At 43.7% G+C, this 24018-nt stretch overlaps 11 protein-coding genes and 2 non-coding genes across 13 annotated transcripts; 6 read left to right on the forward strand and 7 right to left on the reverse strand.

The window, feature by feature from the left end:
• The first annotated feature begins 254 nt into the window (after positions 1 to 254).
• VTP21DRAFT_t51 lies at positions 255 to 326 on the forward strand. The gene has a single exon. It is a non-coding gene; the product is annotated as a tRNA-Ala (tRNA).
• Positions 327 to 649: 323 nt separating this feature from the next.
• VTP21DRAFT_9583 (uncharacterized protein) lies at positions 650 to 3663 on the reverse strand (the record flags this gene model as incomplete). Its single annotated transcript, XM_069400555.1, has 7 exons — positions 650 to 1345; positions 1413 to 2314; positions 2387 to 2486; positions 2553 to 2696; positions 2759 to 2945; positions 3013 to 3200; positions 3265 to 3663. The coding sequence occupies 7 exons, from the start codon at positions 3661 to 3663 to the stop codon at positions 650 to 652; spliced, it is 2616 nt and encodes an 871-aa protein (XP_069254470.1).
• Positions 3664 to 4018: 355 nt separating this feature from the next.
• Positions 4019 to 6022, reverse strand: VTP21DRAFT_9584 (uncharacterized protein; the record flags this gene model as incomplete). The annotated part of the gene is made up of 5 exons (XM_069400556.1): positions 4019 to 4651; positions 4724 to 4846; positions 4909 to 5058; positions 5123 to 5385; positions 5479 to 6022. The coding sequence occupies 5 exons, from the start codon at positions 6020 to 6022 to the stop codon at positions 4019 to 4021; spliced, it is 1713 nt and encodes a 570-aa protein (XP_069254471.1).
• Positions 6023 to 6299: 277 nt separating this feature from the next.
• Positions 6300 to 7212, reverse strand: VTP21DRAFT_9585 (uncharacterized protein; the record flags this gene model as incomplete). Its single annotated transcript, XM_069400557.1, has 5 exons — positions 6300 to 6371; positions 6434 to 6534; positions 6617 to 6860; positions 6924 to 7049; positions 7117 to 7212. 5 exons carry the CDS (start codon positions 7210 to 7212, stop codon positions 6300 to 6302), a joined length of 639 nt encoding a protein of 212 aa, XP_069254472.1.
• An 86-nt stretch (positions 7213 to 7298) lies between these two features.
• On the forward strand, positions 7299 to 8253 carry VTP21DRAFT_9586 (uncharacterized protein; the record flags this gene model as incomplete). Its single annotated transcript, XM_069400558.1, has 6 exons — positions 7299 to 7324; positions 7383 to 7423; positions 7492 to 7585; positions 7646 to 7776; positions 7847 to 7911; positions 7981 to 8253. 6 exons carry the CDS (start codon positions 7299 to 7301, stop codon positions 8251 to 8253), a joined length of 630 nt encoding a protein of 209 aa, XP_069254473.1.
• Positions 8254 to 8507: 254 nt separating this feature from the next.
• On the reverse strand, positions 8508 to 12969 carry VTP21DRAFT_9587 (uncharacterized protein; the record flags this gene model as incomplete). Its single annotated transcript, XM_069400559.1, has 8 exons — positions 8508 to 9520; positions 9584 to 9780; positions 9891 to 11132; positions 11215 to 11607; positions 11671 to 11821; positions 11919 to 12369; positions 12438 to 12666; positions 12737 to 12969. 8 exons carry the CDS (start codon positions 12967 to 12969, stop codon positions 8508 to 8510), a joined length of 3909 nt encoding a protein of 1302 aa, XP_069254474.1.
• A 989-nt stretch (positions 12970 to 13958) lies between these two features.
• On the reverse strand, positions 13959 to 14030 carry VTP21DRAFT_t52. The gene has a single exon. It is a non-coding gene; the product is annotated as a tRNA-Ala (tRNA).
• Positions 14031 to 14360: 330 nt separating this feature from the next.
• Positions 14361 to 14871, forward strand: VTP21DRAFT_9588 (uncharacterized protein; the record flags this gene model as incomplete). Its single annotated transcript, XM_069400560.1, has 2 exons — positions 14361 to 14404; positions 14469 to 14871. 2 exons carry the CDS (start codon positions 14361 to 14363, stop codon positions 14869 to 14871), a joined length of 447 nt encoding a protein of 148 aa, XP_069254475.1.
• A 1427-nt stretch (positions 14872 to 16298) lies between these two features.
• VTP21DRAFT_9589 (uncharacterized protein) lies at positions 16299 to 16601 on the forward strand (the record flags this gene model as incomplete). Its single annotated transcript, XM_069400561.1, has 1 exon — positions 16299 to 16601. One exon carries the CDS (start codon positions 16299 to 16301, stop codon positions 16599 to 16601), a length of 303 nt encoding a protein of 100 aa, XP_069254476.1.
• A 485-nt stretch (positions 16602 to 17086) lies between these two features.
• VTP21DRAFT_9590 (uncharacterized protein) lies at positions 17087 to 17466 on the forward strand (the record flags this gene model as incomplete). Its single annotated transcript, XM_069400563.1, has 2 exons — positions 17087 to 17283; positions 17379 to 17466. 2 exons carry the CDS (start codon positions 17087 to 17089, stop codon positions 17464 to 17466), a joined length of 285 nt encoding a protein of 94 aa, XP_069254477.1.
• Positions 17467 to 17504: 38 nt separating this feature from the next.
• Positions 17505 to 17711, reverse strand: VTP21DRAFT_9591 (uncharacterized protein; the record flags this gene model as incomplete). The annotated part of the gene is made up of 1 exon (XM_069400564.1): positions 17505 to 17711. One exon carries the CDS (start codon positions 17709 to 17711, stop codon positions 17505 to 17507), a length of 207 nt encoding a protein of 68 aa, XP_069254478.1.
• Positions 17712 to 19071: 1360 nt separating this feature from the next.
• Positions 19072 to 19394, forward strand: VTP21DRAFT_9592 (uncharacterized protein; the record flags this gene model as incomplete). Its single annotated transcript, XM_069400565.1, has 2 exons — positions 19072 to 19241; positions 19328 to 19394. The coding sequence occupies 2 exons, from the start codon at positions 19072 to 19074 to the stop codon at positions 19392 to 19394; spliced, it is 237 nt and encodes a 78-aa protein (XP_069254479.1).
• A 3147-nt stretch (positions 19395 to 22541) lies between these two features.
• VTP21DRAFT_9593 (uncharacterized protein) lies at positions 22542 to 24013 on the reverse strand (the record flags this gene model as incomplete). The annotated part of the gene is made up of 3 exons (XM_069400566.1): positions 22542 to 22762; positions 22875 to 23237; positions 23323 to 24013. 3 exons carry the CDS (start codon positions 24011 to 24013, stop codon positions 22542 to 22544), a joined length of 1275 nt encoding a protein of 424 aa, XP_069254480.1.
• Between the last annotated feature and the right edge of the window lie 5 nt (positions 24014 to 24018).

Below are 24018 nucleotides of genomic sequence, written 5' to 3' on the forward strand. Positions count from 1 at the left end.
TTTTGGGGGTCGATCGAACCCACGCCGTTCTCATCGGCATCCCAGGAATAGTCCACTACACTAACCCTCCCCCGAAGTTTTGGATTACGGCCATCTTTGGTGGAAAGCACCGGATCCCGTCCGATCTCCAAAGTTAAGTCACCACAAGCCTAGTCAGTACTGCGGTTGGGGAAGTTTTTTTTTTGGCTTGTAGTGGCGCAGTTATGACTGTCTGTACGAAATACCGATATTCCCGTAACATCGTAAATATAGTTGGGCGTTTGGTATAGTGGTATTACGTCTGTTTCGCATACAGAAGGCCCCGGGTTCAATTCCCGGAATGTCCAAATTTTTGCCGAACAATATTTTCTTGCCAAGAGCACTACTTGAATATGTTTTATACCAGATCCATTTATTTAAAGACTATGCTTATGACATAATATTTATAAACAGAAAATACTAAAGTTATAATCAGAGTTGAAGATAAGATTCTTGTGATAGTATACAATAAGCTTTTCATTAGAATGGGAAATTAAAAAGTGGAAAGATATGACCTATTTCGGCAAAATTCGTCCAAGATATAGATTAAAAGCTGCTAATAGTCCTTTAATTATGTGTTTTTTATTGGATAAAATAAAAGTTAATCAAACATAGTTGAGTGCCATTGTACCTATTTCTTGAAAGTCATACTTCTACTTCCACTCTTACTTGCAGTCGGTAATCGTGGATCCTTGCGTTTCAATTCGGGTGCTACTTCAACGTTTCCATATGGATCTACTCGCTTCTTGTTTTTCTTAAATACATCAGGTTGCTCTCGAGGACCTTCACCATCCAGCTCCAAGCTTGCCAAAAAGGAATCTGCCTGGCTATAATCATGCGGCTTGAATTCTTTCTTTTCTTCTCCATTATCGTCCATTCCCTTTTCTTTGTTTTTCTTTTTCTTCTTTTTGGCGACGTTGGCCTCTCCGCCCTCAGGGTTTTCTGCTGCAGCCTCATCGGAGCCTTTCTTTCTCTTTCGGTTCTTTCTCTTCTTTTTGGTTCCCGGTGCGCTCGTGACCAGGGTATCATCGTCGGCGTCTCCTGGCAGCTGAATTACCTCTAACGGGTCTTCAAGTTCTTTGAGATCAGTTGCCGCTTGGGGTGCGTTGTACACTTCATATGATTCAATTGCAGATTGTGCCTCATCCGCTGGTGCTCCTGCTGAGTCATTTTCACTCTTTCGTTTCTTGTTCATCGAGGATATCACAAGAACATCGCTTCGCTTAACCTTTTTGGTTTCGCGGTCCTCTTGCCGAGTGTAGAGATGCTCTTCCGCCACCCCTGCGGAAGAGATTTCATCAAGTGGTTCAGACGTCTTTAGTGTGGCCTTAAAGAAAATTTGGAATGAATAAGGCTGGTAAATTTAACATAGGCTAATGAATAGAAATGAATACCTTAGATCCCACCGGTATCGGAAGGGTTAGAACGAGAGTAGCGCGTATTTCCTCCGCGAGTTTTCTCCAGTGTTCTTCTTCAGAATTCACTTTTTCTTCTAAGTCTTCATCACCGAACATCACACTCTTATGAGCAATTAAACTTGATACATCCGCTACTGCTGTTTCTTCCTCATCAAACATGACACTTAGTGCTGTGGCTACAACTTGGGGCCCGTTGTTCTCATGAATGTCCATTTCTGCATCTTCATTTTCACTAGCATCCTGCACCTCATTGCTCTCATCAAATCTCACGTGTGTTGGTTGTGGAATATTCATTGGCTCGGAAGCCTGTGGTGCACTCTCCTTTGCCCGCAAAATGGCTAATGCGATATCGTGTGCATACATCCGCACAAGGGGCGGAGTAGGTGTGCAGCACCCAATCACTTTAGCCTGGTCGGTGGGCATCTTCTCCATCAAAGTGAAGAGCATATGATTGGGAAGCACATAGCGCAAGCTTTCATCCTCGTCTCGAGCCGTCTGATCACGCCATGCATGAAGTACCTTGAATACAGCTAGTTGTCGAGCATCCAGTGCGCGATTCCATCGTTGCAGAAGATATCTCCAACCTCCAGGCCCATCCCCCTCCGGATCGTACTGGTCTTTTTCGTAGCATTTAGAAGAGGTGTCGCGACTACGTTGTAATGTTGCATGCAAAAGATTTAATTCTGCGTTGCTATGTTGAATAAGCTCATTGCGAAGGCGGTCAAATACGTAAAGGAGATAGTGTGTGTCAGAGCGAGCGTAGCGGAGCATCTCTTCGGGTAGAGGGCGAATTCGCCAATCGGCAAGCTGGAAGGTCTTGTCGACTTCAACGTCGCAGAAATGTTTAAGGAGATATGCAAGAGAGTGACTAGGATATTCTGGTACCCAAATATATCAAATTAAATTAGCGTGACTGATAGGTGTCCACTAAAGATGACTTTGATAAATACCTAAAACTTTGCTTGCTTGGTGAGTATCGAAAAGTCCTACAATGTACACTCCAAAATCACGTTGTAACCACAGAACATCGTGGTCTGCGCCATGAAATACCTAAGAAATTTGGTGAAAGTTAAAGAATGAGGGAAACCTATATCCAGAAATGATCTTAGTAGTTACCTTAATAATTGAAGGGTCAGTAAATGATTGGTTCAATAAATGCAGGTGTTCACGCAGTTCCAAAGTGTCAACGATGAAATCCTCATCTCGAGTACTTATTTGCATCAAACATGTAATTCCTTGGAAGGACCGGTAATTGTGGTGCTAAATTTTGATAATGCCAAATGAGTATATAAGAATGACAATATAAATTTGATAAAACATACTTCTAAGTCCACCGCAATCTCCCTGGAACTCTCCAGCTTTGAGCACATTTCTTTCAATCCCTCCAAAGAGTCCACCCAAGTAAATGATGACTCATCAAATGGGGTATAAATTTGCTCTGGTAGCGCCTCAAATAATGTGGGCGGGTACTCGATATGTTTAAGCTCATATTCATAAGGATGTGGAACCCTAAGATAAATTTCCAATTAGTATAAGAAGTGAATACCCTAGTGCAATAGTGTGCAGCTGAACTTACCTTGGCATATCTTTTATGCTCATATCGGCTGTTGGGTAGGTGCTTGTGTCAAGAGGTACTTTAGCATTTGGCTTGTATGTAATTTTGGGAATGAATGGTGTGCTAGCCGAATTATCAATCTTATCTTTGAATTTAAGTTGTGGTCGGATAATATTCTGGGCGTGTATGAGTTTATAATCGAGATTTTTCTAATGAGGTTCACAACAAAATTAAGTTATCAGCAGTGAAAAATAAAAACTGAGTTGTCATTACCTTTGATGCAACCTGAGTTACAACCGCTGTCTGCGTCATAACCGGAGTCGCCTTGCCCTTGTTTCCTACTAATTCGTCAATGCAGACATCTACTCGTTCATAAAGCTGATCCATTGCATCCACCACCTCGCCAAATCTGTCTACTGCATCGTCAGTATCCTCGAGAGGATCAAACTCTCGAGTGATCCCGGAGAGCAGTTTGTTAACAAGGGAGAGAGCTTGGGTACCACATGTGTCGAGAGCACGTCCAAAAGAGCGATCTAGAGTACGATAAAATTGAAGATCCTCCGAGAAAGGTATTGTATTGGCGATGCTAGCGGCCTCTTTGAGGGCAGTGAACAGGCCTTCATTATAAGCAGAAAATTCCGTGAATGGATTCGGTATTTCAGATCCGGACATTATGTATAGAACAGTTGTAAGAAGAACGAATGTTTCTTTCTTCTCTACTCTCCCCTCTACTGTAATTCCTCTAATCGAAATATCCTATTAAAGATCAACTCATTAGTGACACTTTCCTAGTAAACAAATCGAATTCAATTCCAGCAGTCACTAGCCGCAGTACAATACATGGCAATTCAATACGAGAATTTAATTTCATCAGAAGTAGAAATCGAGGAGTTGTTAATAATGAAACAGTTAAGAACACATAAAATGATGCACAATAAAAAATAAACGAAAAACCTTAGCTAAATGCTAAATATTTATACATTAACATGAGAATAGTAATGAAGCATGTTCAATTTTGCAAACAGTCTCACTCGAGAGAGATCGACTCATCTGCGGGCATCCATGGGCGTCTCATCGAGTCTCCTCTGTAATAGGTGCACGCATACTGGTAGACGCCCAGCTCAATGCGGAGATCCTCGCGTTTTGCTCGCTCAACACGTGCCTTGTCTTTGCACTGCATTGGGGTTCGCCGCGCCAACCGTCCAGTACCTGTCGGTCCGTGGATCTTGATGATGCCCACCCAATCTGCCCCTTTGACACGATTTAGACCATCTTCCAATGCTTCGATCTCATCGTCTGTCCATGGCTCTGCTTTTTTACGCTGTTTACGAGCAAGTTTAAGTCGCTCTATCCGGACAAACCCTGAGTGCCTTTCTGCCTCCCCTTCGACTGCATTCTGTACATTAGCCCCATACTCGTTCTCTGTTCGAGGGTGTCTGAGACCCTGTGATAAAGATCCCTGGGTGATGTTCCCATCTTGCTGACTATCCGAGGCTGGCGCAATCTGCGAGAATGGAATTGGCTCTACCTGTTCCATTACCTGGGAGATCTCCTCATTGGGCATAGCTTCGAAATGACCTACAAATTGCCCAGTCTGCTCAACAGTGAATGGAATGAAGCACTGTTGTTCTGTACTAGGGGGTGCTGGGTTCTCCAGAATCTATATCAAGAAATAGTAGTCAACCACAGCTCCAGAATTCTAGTGTCGTTTCTGTTAAGATTGGTCAATTACCTTGGAAAGCGCAGGAGTTGGGATCCATTTAGACTGAACGACGAGGATAAGACGTAACTTAGCTTGAGCATCATCATCCCATGGATAGATTTCACGTAGTTCATTTGGGTTGGATTTAAGGATCTGATCAATATCCCTAAATTAGTTGACAATCCATCGAAGAACTTGAGGACACCCTTACTCACCTCTTCGCGACGTACCAACCCTTCTCTAACAATAGTTGTTAGCCACGGCTCTGTGTTATACCTCCCAAAAACCTGGCTCACAGAAGTTGGAAAGAACTTATCAACGTCCTCTTCAACAGAACTATTTGCGGTGTGGTTGCGAATGAAAGCCTGACACCCCCAGGTTAATTATCCAGATACTCAACACTCTAAGAATGTAATAAAAATAGCATACCCAGGTTTTCAATCTCAAAACCGTGTCCATCCAGGTACCCTCCAGACGCCAAACATCAATTGGTGCCAGCTTGATTAAATAATTTGCAGCCCAAGCAAAGCACGCGGCACTTGCGTGCTGGGGTTTCTTCAATAGGCTGTTCCACACCATCGCCAGGTTTGCATGATCGAAAACGACTCGCGCCTCGTTTTCAAGTTCACTTTCGAAGTTAGCCTCCTCCACGGAAAGAAAAGATGAAGAGGTGTAATGGTTGATTTTAAAAGCTAATTGTTTAGATAGTTAAGGCAAATAAGAAAAAAAAAAAAGAGGATTAGGCCTTGGTTAAAGTAGGGTGGAAAACAATCACGAGCACTTACACCTAAAATCCTTCCACCTCTTTTCTTTCCTCTTTCGACACGCGTCCGCTTCCTCATTTTCTTGTCCCTCCATCAGTAAACGCATTTCCTCGACCATAGCCTCCATAGATAAGTACGCATAGAGATTAAGCATGCGAAGATTGGCACGGCGAATTTCCAATGGCTCCGCCTGATCGTAGCGAGATTTCGCGCCTGCTTGAGTTTGACCGCGATGTGTTTCACGATCCTCTTCTTCCTCCTCTACTCTTTCAGATTGTCTTGTAGCATTTTGTGTCTCTACTGAGGGTATGTTTTGAGTCCTGGCCTGCTGGCTTTGCTCCTCATCTCCTTCATTGTCTTCCTGTGGAGGATGTTCTTCGGTTTCGCGTTGGGTGGCAGGAGGTTCTTCTTCGGCCTCCTCTGGTTCACGCTGAGAACTACGCAGAGAACGAAGAGGCTGCCGCCTTCTATTTCCCAATTCTTGCTGGCGTGGCACCTTGTTCTGGGTCTGGGCACTCCTGAATCCCTCTGGGATTTTCCGCTTGCGAAGTGCAGGCGGAGACATGGCTGAATTAATATACTCGAAATCAATAAAGACCGTATAGACCGGAGATTGGGAGGAATACTTTTTTTTTGGCTCCTTCAGAATTCAGAGAACTAGAGCAAAATGTAGGTTTGGGTTTGGACTAGGTTTGGACTAGGTTTGGACTAGGTTTGGACTAGGTTTGGACTAGGTTTTTATTTAGGACATGAGTACTTGTTACAAGGGTCTATTGGGCGGTGGCTTTGGTGGGGGAAATCAAAACGAATTTACAAGCCATCCAATCAGCCCTCTTCTATCCCTATTCTTTTGGGCCTGACTTTTCGAGGAAGATTTGAAGTTCGGCAAAGAACCGGCAAGTAGGAAACCCAACCTAAATAAAACGGGGAATTAGCTTGCATTGTTTGGTATACTTTCTGCGTTCACGATACTTACTACATTCCAGTAGTCACCACGGATGGAGGAGACGAAGAAAGAAGCCAGCCCTTGATATCCATATGCGCCTGCCTTATCCAGGGGTTCACCAGTTTTGACATCTGTAGCAAGAGAGGTAGCCTTCGTTTAGCAACCAAATTCTCCACAAGAAACGCACCCCATACAAAGCGGAGAATGACTTACATGCTTCAATGGTCTCATCGCTTAATTCTGAGAAGAGAACCTCCGTTTCTTCTACAAATACATGAGTCCTGGGGCCTGGGGCAACAAGCGCTACTGCAGTGAAGACCGAATGGGAGCGGCCGCTTAACTGGCGCAGCATACTATGTGCACGTTCCGGGGTATGAGGTTTCTCGAGAATGTCATCACCCAGTACCACAATAGTATCTGCGCCAACAACAAGATTGGGCGGATTTTCTTTGTCGTTCTGGTCAAATGGGCAAATTAGAAATAAGAATATTTCCAAAATGGAGCCACATTGCAAACATACTGCTAACCGCTCATACACCTCCAATGCCTTTTGTCGCGCCGTCTCACTCACATATAGTTTTGGTTTATACACGGATTTATCGAGGGTTTCTGGGAAGAGACTCGGAACTATTTCAAAATTAAGGCCCTAGACGATTGAATGATGAGGGGAGGAAAGCATTGATAACGGGGGAAACAGCCGTGAGAGCTCTTACTAAATTAGATAGTATCTCCTTCCGTCGTGGTGACCCAGAGGCAAGAATGACACGTTTGCTGCGCAGTGCTTCAATCCAAGGAATATCAAGACGCATTGTGAAAAACCTTTTTTATGTGAAAAGATGAAACAAATAGATTCACAGTCACCAATTCCTCATTACCTCTTGAACACGTAAAATTTATGTCGGAACCATCGGATTCTGCAAAGCAAGTAGCAGCCACGAGTATATTATCTTTTGACATGCTAGCTTATCTCTTATTATAGGCCCAAGAAATCTAGTGTCTACACAAGGACAGGTGATAAAGGCAAGCATTTTGAGGTTCATGGAGTGATTTTTCCCTCTACTTCACTAATTCAATTGCATTACACGTAGGCACATCTGCTCTCTTCAATGGAGCTCGAAAACCAAAAACTGACCAAGTATTCAAGGCTCTTGGCGCCGTTGATGAACTGAATTCTTCTCTTGGGTAAGCTGGATGCTCTATTAAGCGAAAGTTGACCACTGGATATCGAGGTTATTGAATTAGAATTGCTCAACATTATTGTAAAGTCTCCAACAACGGCCTTGCCGACCAACTCATTGAAATCCAATGCCGCATGCTCGAGATTGGGGCCAATGTCGCAACTCCCAAATCTACCTCTTCGGAAACACAGCTTGGTAGCGAGACGTCTTCATATTTGTAGGCAGCCTGTTCTCGTCCTTCTTACACCTATATTATTTTTGCTAGAAAGGACCAAGCTCCACGAGTCGACTGTGAGCGACTTAGAGGCTTGGATCGACCTTATGGATTCGGTAAGGCTATTGCTTGTGCTTTTCCTCTCCTCTGCTTCTCCGAATCTTCTTAACCTCCCCTCCCCCCAGAAACTCCCTCCGCTCCGCAATTTCATCCTCCCCTCCGGTGGCGAGTCGTCAGTGTTCTTGCACCAGTGTCGATCGATTTGTCGCCGCGCTGAGCGTGAGGTAGTTGATCTCGTCACCGACGACGAGGTTGATGAAGTTGCGCTCAAATTCTTGAACCGGTTGAGCGATTACCTCTTCGTCGCGGCACGCTATGCTGCCCAACACGACGGTGCGGAAGAAAACCTGTTTCGTAAGCGAGAACTGCACACACGGAGTCTCCAGAAAGACAACTAGAGCATGCTCTATTTAGCCTCTCTGCTTTTTGATTCGTACGTAGTCAATTAATCTATGACCATATTTATTAAAATAATGCATACCATGAGCATAGATCAAACCGTGACACAACAATGCAACTGTTGTCTTTTTTGCTATTATAAAAATATATATAAAACACAATATCAAAAATATATGTGTGTGAAATAAAAAGAAGAAAAATTAAAGTAAATGGAATTTTTTTTTGGCTAATAAGTAATAAATAGACCACAAATTTATATGGCATCAACGACGGCAGCCAAATCCTGCTGTTTGACTAGCTCGCTGTAGACTCCACCTAGGGCAACTAACTCTAAGTGATTTCCCTGCTCTACGATTTTTCCTTCTTTAATTACAATAATCACGTCTGAATCCTGAATGGACGAGAGCCGGTGCGCAATCGCAACCGTGGTGCGTCCAACCATTGCATTGTCGAGTGCTTCCTGAACGAGCTTCTCGGATTCGGAGTCAAGCGCAGACGTCGCCTCGTCCAGTAGGAGTATCTCGGGGTTGCGAAGCAGAGCACGAGCGATGGCAATGCGCTGTTTCTGGCCGCCAGAGAGCTGCGAACCTTTATCGCCCACCCTTGTGTGGTAGCCATTCGGAAGATTTGCGATAAAACTGTGGATATTTGCCTGCTTTGCTACTTCCTCAATCTCTTCTTGCGTCACAGCTTCGCCCTCCTCTCGCCCGTACAGAATGTTCTCTCTAATGGTCATATCGAAGAGAACTGGCTCCTGTCCAACCAGAGCAATGCGCCGACGCAGAGCTCCGAGTTGCCACCTGCGGACATTGACACCTTCAACGTGGGCCTCTCCGGCAATAGTGTCGTACCATCGCATCAAGAGTGCGATCACGGTGGACTTGCCGCAACCGGAAGGTCCCACGAGGGCAACCTTTTGATTTTCTTTAACATCCAACGAAACCCCATCAAAGATGGTGGCGTCCAGCCTCGAGGGATACGCGAAAGCAGCGTTCCTTAGCCCTGCAGTACGAGGAGCAGAGCCGGAGGTGTCTCCATCGGCATCGGGATCGATGAGGGTGCATTTGTCAATGAGTTCGAAAATATTGATGGCAGCTTGGCGCGCCTTGACGACTCTGGGGAGCGATGACGAGATATTCCCAACTCCCATGGCGGAGAAGATGACAGCAAACATTGTAGTTAAGAGCTGCAGGTAGTCCATATCTCCTGCTCTAATGAATTGAATACCCACGTAGAATCCCAGCGCAAATACAAAAAATTGAAATCCTAGCGGTCAACAGAGTGTGGGGTTAGTAGATCTGCGGACAGATATCAGTTCCCATTGAATACCTTGCGAGATGGCATATCCAAGCGAGGCAAGATAGGCCTTTTGCAGGGAGATGCGATGCGGCTCCGCATTAGCTTCAATGTATTTACCCTCAAAGACACCCTCGACCCCTAGTGAAGCGACTGTGCGAATTTCACGAATGGCCTCTCCTGCAACCTGCCCTGACTTCTCGTATCCTTTCCTTGTTTTACCAGAAAATCTATGAATGTAGCCGGTGGAGCGATCAAATAAAAACAATGATAGGTAAATGATTTAGGAATGATAAGAAAATCGATAAATGCATTAATTCAAAGTGAGAGGAAATGTTACCCTTCAAATGCCTTCGCTTCGAATACACCCGCCAATACTAACACTGGGACAGTTGCCAATAGAATCAGGGTCAACTTCCACCCGTTTACAAACGCGATGACAAGACCTATCACCAAAACGATGACGGTTTGACCTGCATTCATAAAGAGAGCATCAGGGAGTTCATGCAGCTGAGTCGCTTCTTTAGCAAGGCGAGCGGTCAATGTCCCCGTAGAATGCGCCGGTTTATCAAAGAAGCCCATCTCTTGCTTCATCAAATTACGGAAGCAAATGGAACGGACTCGCCTAATAAGCCGCTCTCCACAATAGAGCATAACACCCTCTTTCATGCATGAACTTAAGAACATTGCCGCGCCGATCACTACGAAGATAATCGCCCAAAATCGAGAAGATGGCTCGACCTGATCAATCGGCCTAGACAATGCCTCGATAAGTCTGGCAAAAATTAGCGAGAAAATGGGATAGGCTACTCCGCCCATCACACTCCCCACAAGAGATATGAACATGAGACCCCATTCTGGCTTCATCATTTTGATCACTCGAAGCACTGGCCGAGGCTCCGGCGGGACGTCAATTTCACCACTTGCCGCTCTCGCAACGGCCGCATCCTCATCTTTTGCGCTACGGCCAGATAATTGCCGAGCAAAATTGAGGATTTTCTTTGCCGGAGGGAGCGACTCTTGTTTAATGAGCTGCTGTTCCTCCTCCACCAGGACCTCTTCTGTTTTCTCTGAAGTCAAGGTCACGTCATCGCCCCCAGTCTTGAGTTGTTGCTCAACGACGTAGCGATAGTACGCACCCTGCATATTCAACAACTCCTCGTGGGACCCTTGCTCTACGATCGCTCCCTTATCCATGACCACGATCAAGTCCGCCTCCTTGATGGTCGATAATCGGTGAGCAATTACAATTGTGCTGCGATCGCGTGATGCCTTCTTCAGGGCGTCTTGCACTAGCCTCTCCGAGTAGGTGTCCAAAGCTGAGGTGGCTTCATCGAGGAGGAGAATGGAGGGATTTCGTACCAGTGCTCGGGCAATGGCTATACGCTGTTTCTGCCCACCCGATAACTGTGAGCCTTTTTCACCAACCAGTGTATCGTAGCCGAGGGGGAGCTTTGTGATTAAATCGTGGCAATTAGCCAGCTTACAAGCTTCAATAATCTCGTCTTGCGTAGGATCACCATTCAACGAGCCAAGAGCGATATTGTTGCGAATAGTATCATTGAAGAGGACGGGCTCTTGTCTATTAAAAAGAAGCCGAATTTCGGGGTGTGCAAACCCATTATTTCCTTGCTTAATGATAGGTAAATCATCATTGACATTACCCTACAATGCCAATCTGCTTGCGTAGCCATCGGACGCTTACATCCTTAAGTGCCAATCCATCGATAAATATTTCTCCCTCAGTTGGGTCGTAAAAACGTTGCACCAGTTGAATAATCGTGGATTTTCCACTCCCCGATGCTCCAACCAGTGCAACTGTTTTCCCACTAGGAACTTCAAGATCAATTCCGCGCAACACGGGCACCTCTTTGCGTGAAGGGTAGCTGAAGTGGACATTGCAAAATGAAATGTTTCCGCTGCAGGTAGAGGGCTCTTTGCCACGATGAAGTGCCTTGGGAGAAGAGTCGATATCAGGCACACGATCGATCGTTTTGAAAATCTTGTAGGCAGCCACTTGAGCTTCGACCAAGGCCTTATAGTTAGTGGGGATTTGCCTACGAGGATGAGGAAAAAAATCAGATCCTTTACTTAATAAACTACCGGTAGGCTGGAATTACCCGACAGAAAAGGCACCCACAATGATGGCAAAAAATGCTTGAACAACGGCCGCGCCATCCATTATTTGGTTGGATACGAGGTATGCGCCATACCAGAAGCCAAGGCCATAAGCGGAGAAGAGCACAAGAAGAAATATTCCCAGCGAGAGACCTAAATTGAGGGAGAGGGAGGTAATTAGTATGAGAGCACTTGCCTTCGGCGGACGGATAAGTATAAAAAAGAAGAAAGAAGGAAGGAACCATCCTACCTGTACCAAAAGCCTTCTTCACACCTGCTCTGTAGGCAATGTCAATCTTTTCTTCAAATTGCTGGATGAATCGGGATTGCAATGAGAAAGCGGCCACCGTCCGAATGCCCGATATGGCCTGTTCCATAACTGCTCCAGCGCCTGCATAAGCATCCTGCCCCTCTTTGGTCCCCGTCGTAATGAGCACAGTCAACAGAAATCCTGTGAACCCCAAAAGGGGGACCACCGACAACACCACTAGCGTTAGGCGCCAGCTATTGACAAAGGCAATGACAAACCCGGAGACGAACATAGAGATATTTTGAATGACGAGCCCGACTTTATCGGAGAGGCCTTCTTGAATAAGAAAAGTATCTGCTGCAAGCCGCGAGGTAAGCGACTCGGGCTCATTAGTGTCAAACCAGCCTTGGTCTTGGCGCAGAATTGCGTGGAGATAAAGCTCGCGGACACGCTATTTAAGATAGCCCATAGGCTCTGGACTGGTTAAGAAGAGAGAGGACAGAGGAATTAGTTCGTTACCTTGGTTTGGTACTCGCCTGCCAATGTCCAGAAACACATGGAGCCGTACATTGATAGGGTCAGTCCAATACCAAACCACACGAACAATAGAACCCCGTCAATCAGGGATTTATAGGCCGCATCCAATGAAGTCATGTTCACAAGTGAGAAGCCGCTGACAATACGACCGAACGAAATTCCCATAAGAGGTTGGGCGATGCCTGAGGCGATACTACAAATGATCCCGAGGCTAATTGAAAAGAGTACAGGTCAAATCAGAGAGGCAATGGGAATTTCATTTAGATTATCTCGCTGCTTACAATACGAGAAGAAGGTCGAGCCAGGATGCATAACGATACAACTGGAAATAGGAAATCTTCTTCGTCTTCTCTTTGACAGGGGTTGGGGCCGTGCGCTTCTCCTTTTTCTTCGCTAGCCGCCAGAAAGGCTTCTTCTCCTTCTCGTTCCGTTCCAATTCAACGCCCTCTGACGTTTCCATTGGCTCATCCTTGCTCACGGTAAGCGTAGTTTCTATTTTTTCAGCGTTGTTCATTTCAAATTCCTGCCCTTCAAAAGTAAAAAAAAAAATTGAAATGAATGACACCGCCTTGCAGTTAGAGTGGGAAAGCATGCGTACCGATATCTTTGCGATGAACGATGAATAGCTAGAGTGGGGAGTACACACAATTGAAACTTGCAATGATTGCAATGAAGTTGAATGGAGAAAAACAGGACAAAGAAATATAATGAGTATGGCTGCCGAGTCGCGCAAGTTTTATAAGTCGTACTTATCGATATATATCGATATATGAATGACAAGAAAGGAAATTGCATGAAAGAGCCCACTCTTTCCATGTCACCCTCCCAGCGCCACTTATTTTACTCGGCGGGGTTTACATGTCAAGTTTTCATTAAGGCCACTGGAGAAGAACGTGGGCCATAAAGGAAGGATTTAAGAAATCTTCAGAATCTATACATATCATAATAAGGGTTGTGTTCAATGCAAACCGGCCTAAGGTTTGGATCCTACTCATTCCTCCTTGATTCCAATTCCAGATTCTGGTAAGCAAGAGTAGGATGACTCAAAGCTTGGGTCTCAAGAGCCGTGATTCTAAATAGAAAATTGCCCTTTTCCCCAGAAGTTTTTCCGAACTCACTATCGAGTTTGTGCATTTTGAACATAATCGCGCTTTTTTCCTGATACAAAAGAAGCAACCTTTGTCAATTCCTTAGAATCGTAGTCAACCCCGAGAGCGAATAGCTAGTTCAAAGACTTCACCTATATGACTTGTCCAGTGTCCGGTCACTATAGCGTTGGCCATGAAAATGTTGATCTCATTCGGATTCGCCCATCTCTATATTTCTGGTATTCGATGTAAGAAGTCCCTAGTCGGAAAGAGCCAGAATTTTCCAAGCTGTCACCGTTGGTTACTCATCTAAAATAGAGTCTAATTTCAGAAATTGGATGTATAAATCGTATCAGAGTGTCACCCATAAATACCTATTTCACTACTTCTTCCCAAGAAGATGAAAAAAAATCGATGGACATTCTGGGAATTGAACCCAGGGCCTTCTGTATGCGAAACAGACGTAATACCACTATACCAAACGCCCTTGAAAGCGACGGTTTTGTTACGACGAGAATAGGGTAATGTGGAGCATAAGGTTGTGATGGCTTTTTTGGGATTCGATATCTTTCAAAGATGCCCTGTTACAGGGTATACCACAGATTGAAGGACCATGTACGTTCCCGCTAGGTAAATGTGTGCTAGCTGGCACAAAGATCAAGAACTTCCGTACAAAAATCGGGAGGCTCTACAAGACAAGCAAAGGAGAGAATATCACTCCGGAATGTAAAGAGACCTCAAGCGATTCCATCAATTGGGAGGTAGCTTGGATGTACTGAAAAAAGCGGCTGAGCGAACCCAAGCATAAGACACTAAGATGGAGACTCTTGAAACACAGATTGGTGACGAACATCATCACTAGTAAGTGGACAGGAGAACCTAATATTTGCAAGCGATGCAGAACCAACGCAGTGGAAACCATTAGCCATGCTTACCTGGAATGCCTGGCCATAAATCGGTTATGGCAAACGGTAGACAACTTCGTATGCCGCATTCTTGGAGTGAGAACCCACGAGTCAACCAAGGAAGACAGACTATTTGGAACAGATTACAAAACCATGGGCTACCAACGGGAAGTAGTGTCAACGGTCCATGATGCAGCAATTTGGATCATCTATCGATCAAGATTATCGATGATAATGGATAACGCACAACCAAGTGAAATAGCGCTCGCTGAACAACTAGGTCACGAAATGCAAAAAATCGTGAGATCCAAATGGTGGTCATCGTCCATAAAGGATAAGAAAGAAGATTTCCAAGAGCTTTGGTGTAAGGGAAGTTGGATACAAGTCCAAGGAGACGAAATATCCTTCAACCAAAACACTTAGCTCCAATACGACCCTGCCGAATACCCTACCACCCGCATTCTAGTTTTTCTTTTTTTTCCATATTAGTCCATATTCTTTTCCTCTCTTGTATAATACCGTCCTTGAAAAATAGGATGGTATTCATACGATCAACCACTACTTACATGTATTTCTCCTGACAATTTTTTTTTTTTGAGAGTATTTCTCCTGACAAGGCACTATACTAACTTAAAAGGATACTTTACAATAAAGATCCATAAATCCCAAAAAAAAAAATTCGATATCTTTCAAAGGAAGTTGGATACATTATTTCATTGTAATCATTAAACTCTTGTAAGCTACGGAAACTAATAAAAGTCTCTGTTGATTGATCAAAAAAAAACTGTCTTCTTAGTGTATATATATATTAAAAAAAAACACGACGCAAGTTCCCGCGTCCTTAGAGGAAAAAAAAATATTTCATCTTAGTTTATGAGAATTTTGCTGGGTTTTTCTCAGTACTCAACCGCTATCAATAGTATAATAATAAGCAAGTAATATCAAGCGGCTACAAAAATAGTTAGCAAAATTACTTAGGAGAAATCCAACTACAAAAATGGGAGCCCAGGGGCAGTACCTGGATGATTTTGACGTAGAAGTCTACCCCTCCATCCCTTCAGATAAATATCATCAAGTGGATGTAAAAAAATACACCCCAAGGGAGAAAAAAAAAGTCATCTCAGTTTATCTAAGCACGGAACTCTCTAAATTATATCCCATGTTTTCTAGTACTTAATAAAATTTTTCGGAAGCATATCTCACATTTGTTATATATTAAATAAACCACAGGATGTAAATTCCCGCGTCCTTAGAGGGAAAAAAGTCATCTTAGTTTACAGAACGTTCCTCTACTTCCCGTAGGCGACACCCGTCCATGAGAGTTTGCCGGGTTTTTTCAGGACTCAACCGCTATCAATAGTATAGCAATAAGCAAGTAATATCAAGCGACTACATAAGTAGGTGGCAAAAGTCCTTAGAAGAAATCCAACCACAAAAATGGGAGGCCAGGGGCAGTACCTGGATGACTTTGACATAAAAGTCTACTCTCCCATTCTCTTCAGATAAAAAATCATCAAGTGAATGTAAAAAATACATTCAAAGGGAGAAAAAAAAGGCGTCTTTTAAAGACGTTACATATATTGGCTATATTGAGGATTTCTTAGTTTTATTGAATATTGAGCTAATTTTTTTTTATTAACAGTCGTAGTTTTATCTGAGGACAATCGAGAGCTTAAGGATAGCAAGAGGATTGTCGAGATAGACCTTATTAGACTTATATCCGACACAACAGTGGTGGTTCTACTGAGAAACTGTAAACTCCTATCGTCCCCGAATTCAGTTAATTCATTTTGATATATCGATACTTTTCGTTTTGTTGTTACTGTTGTTTCGTTTAATAACGCCCGAAAATGACTATTAACAACGAAGGAAGATCATGGGTACGACCAAAATTCTTTCATGGTGACATGAACGAGGATCCAGTTGAATGGATCGAAGAACTGGATAATATCCGTCGAGTTAATCATTTGACTGATGAAACTCTCATCGATATAGCTGGATATTACTGCAGAGATAAGGCATCTACTTGGTATCGTACGAATGAAACCAAGTTTGCGATCTATGAGGATTTTGAGGGGTGCATCATGTCCAAATTTAGGAGAGGCGAATTGAGCGCTGGCGCCAGGAGTCAGATGGCCGTTGTCAGGAGCTAATTTGGTGGAGAAGTTGGTACATTCGGTTAAAAAGCTGATCGATAGAGTTGGGGTTTCTGACGAGAGTGAAAAGATCAGATACCTGATAAGAGCGTTGAAGCCGATATATCAAACAAATTTCAGACGAGCGAAACCAGATATATCCGAGGTGATAGAACTTGTCCAAGTTGAGGAAAAGGCTTTCGAACAGGGTAAATTCGAAGCACCGCAGTCAAAAGGTTCAAGGAGAATAGCAAGCCAAGAGGCATTCGAGAAAGGCAACGCCAAGTGAAAGGAAGATATCTCAGCAGCACCCAATCGAGGACATATCAAGCAAGGAAACTTAGCGAAATCTCAATCTGTCGATGAAAAACTTGGTTGGTTGGTCCACGAATTTAGGAAGCTAAAAATCAACCTCTTGAATGGAAACAGACGACTACAATCAATGATCTGCTTTGCGTGCCAGAAAGAAGAACACATTAGGCGCAACTGTCTTTACAACATGGATGGGCAAGGCAGTACTCAAGGCGAATCTGGGAGTCGGGATAAGAGTAGCGGCGTCTCAGGAGGGAGGTTCGGGCGCCCGCATAAGTTCAAATCCTCCAGTGGCCAGGGTGAATTGCATGGAGACAACGGGAATTGGAAAGGAGATTGAAGCAGAAAGGAATAAAGAGGTGGATGGAGAAGAAGCAAGTGACAATGAGTATGATGAGGGAGTTTTTCAATACAGAAGAAAGGTTGGACGAAGAAGTAGCAGCATTAAGGTTGGCTAAACTGTTGTTGGTGGAGAAGCGGAAGTCGGTTGGGAGAGACCTACCGTCTCATTCGACTTGCCGACGGCACTCCAACTCCTGACGCCAACGCCCAATTCGCCTCTCTGTCCTAAATTTAGACAGGAAGCACTCCTGGAACTCTCCATAGGCGTTAAAATCTGGCTTCGTTCATGCGATACCCCGTAGATTCCTCATCTCTAGAGTAATACCCGGACATCTCGATGACAGTTTCTTCCATCCGACGATTTACTCTGCGGATATTAACCAGTTCATTGATGCATTCTACTGGGTCCTCGTTTATGTCACCGTAGAAGTACTCTGGGCGCACCCATCTTCTTCCTTCGTCGTTAACAGTCATTTTCAAGCGTAATTAAACGAAACAATAACAAAAATACAAAATAAATAATAACGGTATAACGAAATAAACAAACTTAATCCGGAGACGATAGGTTACAGTTTCTCAGTGGAACCACCACTGTTGTGTCGAATATAAGGCTAATAAGGTCTATCCTGACGATCCTCTAGCTGCCCCTAAGCTATTGATCGTACTTCCCTTAGGAGGGCTAATAAACGACACAAGGTGGTGGATAAGTATTCCGGTTCTATCTCCAAAACAAAATAACACACGTATACAAAAACGTCTCCCTTTTATACTAAATATAACGTATCACAAAAGTCAATAAAATATAGTAAGTATACCAATAAAATCATCCCAACAAATATATCAATCTAATATCATATAGAAAAATAAGCCACCACACTCTCTGTACACCCCCCAATTCTTGCATAGATTTCTTGTTTACTGAAGACTAGCGATATCCGATATTAAGAACAAAAAAGGGTACTTTTTAATAAAGATCCTCCTAACAAACAAAGATTCGGGAAGTGAAATGACTTTTATAGTAGGGCGGTTCACCCGAAGACATCATATGTGTTGGGGACGACCGGGCGTGACCTAAGCCTGAAATTGTCTAGATAATCTTTGTGTAACGACGATTGATATCATATTTATACAAGCATGTATCTCACCATCATTATTACGCCTTATCTCTTTTATCTCCTATCCTCTTCTATCATATATATAGGCTGTGCTCTATCTCTCTTGAGTTCTTTGGTGTGTTTGTGTTGTGTTATCCCTTCTGCCTGTCTTCTTTCCTTTTTATCAATATATTCTTAATAAAATCCAACAATATGACAGGAGATAAAGTTGCATAATACTCTATCATTGATTCTTTGTAGTTTCTTTTTGATCATTTGTTTTGAAAAAAAGCATTTTTAGGTGGTTCGATCCTGCTCCGAGGTTGGAGTTACCTCCAATAATTTGGGGAATGTCTGGACCTCCGTCCACAAGTGATCCACCCTCCCAAAATACCTTGCGCTACGATGTTGAATTTACGTAGAGCGAGTTATTACTAACTCGACATATCCTGCTCACGACCCGAAGTGTAACCGCTGTAGCACTTCGAGGGACACATTCTGTCACACTTTTTCGAATGTCCCGAACTAACGCCAGCGTGGCAGTGGGAGGAAAGGTGTATCAACACCATCGCAGACTCCCAGAATACTATGCTGACTGCTCATAATCCAATACTAGGAGGCTTATCTGATGCTCCTTGAAGTGTTATGCATGTGGCCCAAATGACTTTCGACTCATAATATAGAGTCGAAAGTCATTTGGGCCACATGGCAAATACATCGGGATCGTATTGCCTTCTATTATGAAAACATCAGGCCTTCATCCGAAACCATCATCAACCGTGCACTGGATATTGAGGAGGCTATGGGAGCCGAGTAAATATGAGCACGAAGAAAATGACAAATTGAACAGTTTTGAAGCAAGTGGTGCAAATGGGGTGCGGTTAAAGAAGGGGCTATCCGAGCGGTACAGGTACTGGTATGAAGCAGCAGACTCTATTTCTACTCCTCCTAACCCCTCTTCCTCTTTCACCCTTCACTACATTTCCTGATTTCCAGAGTTAGTTGGGTTTTACCACCCCACTTCCTATATCGTCATGTCCACCGTGCCACCCCGAACTCCTGAACCGCCTTAATTCTTAACTTTTCTTTCATTTTATTCCTTTCACTTGTGTAGCTATTGTGCTTTATTGGGGAGCTTCTCAAACAAAATAGACTCACTAATGATAAAAAAATACATGGATTCCGATAAGAAGAAACAATTCTGTAAAAACCAGATTATATCAGATTCTCTCCATCAATTTGTTTAACTTTTCTTGTCGAGTTTACAAAAGGACCAAGAGCAATCGTTAAACTAATAAAGGAAATTCTTGTCTTGGTCCTTTTGTAAACTCGACAAGAAAAGTTAAACAAAAATATAGAACGGCGAAAGGCTTTGACTGAATCCTACGGTTCGCATACACGGTATTGTAGGGAAATTACCTCTATCCTCAACGAGAATGGCTATGTACGAATTCAGCAGAGCATATTCGGCATCAGGGTGGATGCCTGCTTGCATAAGTAGTAATTCCTCTTAACGATATTCGTAATTTACAACGGATAAGTGGATAAACGAGCATATCAACTCCACGAACAAATGGAGCAAAACCCATATACACTGCGTCCTGAATAGATACTAGAACGTTTAAAAGATGAGGCTCTCCGTTTGGAGCCTGGCCGTTTATCCATTGTAAATTACGAATATTGTTACCACTTGTGCAAGCAGACATCCACCCTGATGCCGATATGCTCTGCTGAATTCGTACAAAGCCATAATCGTTGAGTATAGAAGCAATTTCCCTATAATACCTTGTATGCGAGCCGTAGGATTCAGTTAAAGCCCTAGGTCATATTGGATTATCCAATGTCCAACACTAGCAAGATCTTCTCTACACAGCTTACATATTGTTATTTCTATGTATATGCAAAAAATGATACTAGTATGAAACCACGTTGAGCTTGAATCCTCACAGAATTTATCCTTGGTTTATATACGGCGAATACAATATTTATTATCATTAGATTAAAGCATGAGAACGAATGAATTTCTATCGCACACAAAGAGCATAAATCAAACTTAGAGATTATTCTAAATTCGTGACCACAATGACTCAGGATGGGGTGTGAGTTATCCTGTCCAAACATTCAAGCGATATGCCTTTGTCTAAAGAGAGATTAGAGCGATAGTGGGTTGCTATGTAGCACTCTAATGGTCACAACGATTTGTTTAATGTTTTTAACAGCTTTGGGTTGTTATGAATTTTAATCAGTTTGGTTATAGTTATTTACGTCTCCTTTGTTTCCTATCTGACCTCAATTGGGTTTTTCATGAACCCACATCAATTAGATCAGGCTTTATTGCAGTTTATTGAGGACAATGTATAGGTTATGGGGGGCGTAGACCTTGTAGTTACTTGATTGATATCAATTACTACCTTGTTGTTTTATCTATCTCATCTTTGAACACCAATGAGAGTTATTCTCCTTTGTTCACCATCCTATTTAAACTCTTTGGTTTATTTTAATGTTCCACACCAATTCCCTGAATTAGAATGATAAATATTTTATTTTTAGCGAGGTCCGGACACCCCTCCACACAAATCTCCTTTCACCCGTAACAATGCAGCACAAACATCCAAGGTAACAATAGACCAATGCTGGTATTTTCTTATGGATAGAGTGCCGCATCGCCGCCGCCCTTTAGCAGACGGGTAATAGGGGGTTCTCTCAGGCCTCAATGGCTATCAAAAGGGTAGTAAAATGCAATAATAGTAAGTAAACTCCATGTGGGAAAGGTCGGGAGAAGCGCCTTAATGGTCCTGATATTGAATTTGGCCCTTCCCATTTCCTTTGGATGTCATTTCAATTAGACTTTAAAATTCTTGCATCTCAAGCAGAAATAATAAAAACGCCTCGGCTTTTTTAAAGGCGAGACGGTTCGGTGATATGGGGGCTTCGGAGCCAGTTTGCTAGATAACGGGCTCAGCCTCCATTGACGATGCGGCACAAGGGCATGAGAAGACTTCACGGCTCAAGTGGCCCCCACCATATTGCAATTGTCAAATTAAAATGGCCACCAACGGAGACCGCAAATTGAAACCAAAATGGATCCAATATACGAGACACGATAAGGATCACATAGTTTCGTTCAACTTTCCATATTACTCAGGATTATTATAAAAACTGTAGAGTCGAAATTTAGTCTGAAGATCTCTCTAAAAGCAGACTATCAGGAGAAAAGGGCCGAGGCACGCGCTGTTTAGACTTCAAATGGGTAATCTACATTTGACTGAATTCACACTGCCACATTTGTTATCCTCTGTTTGCTGTAATTTTATGGAGTTAAGGAGTCGGAGATTTCGGCTGTTCTAGTCCAACTTGGTTTAGAGGGATTTTGAATGACGGAGATCAACAGATCCATCTAGAAAGTACTCTTATAAGAGATAAACAGCACACAAATCTAGCAATACTTTCCCCGTGCAGTCCGCCACAAGTGTGACGGATCGGCACCTCCCCCGATCATCCTAGCTTAATTCAATACAAACACGAACGATACTCCGCTAGAGAAACGAGAGGCGAGATGATAACATCATCCAATATATATATTCCTGCGTCGAAAATTCATATGGACGTTATTGCCTCTCCAGTCCATTTTTTCTATACCATCTCAGTATGGTTCTAGAAGAGGTTAGAAAGAGTGGCCCTTGGATAAAGATCTATATGATGAAGTTAGGTAAACACTATGGTAATGGGTGGTCTTGTAGATGCTGGAAAAAGAGGGTAAGTCACTATTAGTAACCTTTTGATTTTGATTTTTTTTTTGGGGGGGGGGGGACGACTTTCTATAGCACGGCCAAGCTTGCCTATGGATGTCAAGGTTTTAACCAAACGAGGGTTACTTAATTGCGTTATTTTTTGTATACGTTTCTCATCTGTGGAGGGGTCCTCTTAAAATTGAGAGCATTCCATATCAACCGACACACTAGAAAAACATTTTAGTATTTTCCCACATTAAATAGGAAAAACCACAAGGAGAGCTTGAAAAAAACAAAAATGTCCATCAAAGGGAAATGATAAAAAGTGGCAAAGTAGAGTAGAACAGATTAAAATATTCTCAAAAAGCTGATATACAAAAGAAAAGAAAAGAAAAGAAAAGAGAAGAGAAGAGAAGAGGAGAAGAAACAAGTGCTAAACCAAACCAATTAAACGAATCAAAAGAGCAGGAAAACAATTGTCAAGCGCTCTGCGGCATGTTAATCAGAGGCGGGCTCGCTCGCCGACCCTTCTTTCGCCACTCTTTGCGTGTCGCAGCTTGATCCACTGGGGCAAGTAGTTCAAAGCTACAGAGTAGCTCCTCGTTCACGTACATCACAGAGCCATAGTTGTTGAATTCATTACAGTAATTTGGCGCGGAAAACACGGTGACCAGGGTGCGGTCATTAAAGAATTCATATCCTAACCGATATAAGAGGGAATTAGCATAGAGTGACAAGGGTTGGCGAAATCAACGAACTGCGGTGATTTGTTTGAAGATAAGGAGGGAAGGGGAGGGGGAGGGGGGGCTTACCATCTTCAACCACCATGTGCGCCCTCGCCACGAGATCGAACCCGTATCTGGATAAAAATTGGTCGACTTGCGGCTTTCCAAAGCAATAGCTCACCCCGCGCTCATTGTCTTCCCAACTTTGCGCGGTATCGCTTGGGTCCGACCACAGAAGGTCACTTAGCAATCCATAATCTGGAACGTCGGTCGGCCGCGAGATGTTACGGATTTCATCCATGGAGCGCAACGAGGGCGAGAGGCCACCATGGACACAGAAGATCTTAGAAGCCACTGTCGCAGCAATAGGGAGGGTATTGAAGACGTCGACAAACGTTTTCCAAATCTTGACGCTGCACCGACGCTTACACTCATCATAGAATCCATATACTTCAAGATAACAAAGGGGAGGCAAGGGGTCAATTAGCATTCGTCATAGCCGGAAGAGGCGGATGTGGGGGGGGGGAGGGCTTACCTCGAGTCACGTTGGCGCACTCGTGGTTTCCTCGCAATAAAAAGAAATTTTCGGGCCACTTGATCTTGTAACAGAGCAAGAGACAGATCGTCTCCAAACTCTGTTTGCCCCTGTCCACGTAATCGCCTAGAAACAGATAGTTGGCGGCGGGGGGAAAGCCGCTCATCTCAAACAAGCGCATCAGATCGGTATACTGTCCATGGACATCGCCCACAATCTTCACGGGTGGCGAAAGCTCGATCAAGGCCGGCTGTGATAGGAAGATTTCACGCGCAGTACGGCATATCGCGACGATTTCCGAGTTTTTCAGGGGGAAGTTCTTAGCGATGCGGCCCGAGAAGCCCACGGCGAGCAAGCGGGAAATCAGGTCGTCGATGTTTACATTGTTGGGGAGGCGCTCTATCGAGGAGAAAGACGTGGTGGTCATCTGATTCTGCTCTTCAAAGTTGGCGTCATCGAGATTAAATGAGCCAGCACTTGGCGATGAGGGCGAGTTGTTGGCAGCAGAGGTGAACACGCTCCCGGCGCTAGCCGGGACCTGCTGCTGGTAGTGAAGGAGGATGGAATTGACAGACGAGGCGGTATTTGTAGAGTGTTCATTGTCGGGGATCTCGGCTACACGCACCGGGGGTGTGATCGACTCCCGCTTATTCTTTTTCGACACAGAGAGATTAGAGGGATGGTTTCCCATGATTA

The sequence above is a fragment of the Calcarisporiella thermophila genome, assembly GCF_041956535.1.
Source record: "Calcarisporiella thermophila strain CBS 279.70 unplaced genomic scaffold VTP21scaffold_5, whole genome shotgun sequence".
Lineage (NCBI taxonomy): Eukaryota > Fungi > Calcarisporiellomycota > Calcarisporiellomycetes > Calcarisporiellales > Calcarisporiellaceae > Calcarisporiella > Calcarisporiella thermophila.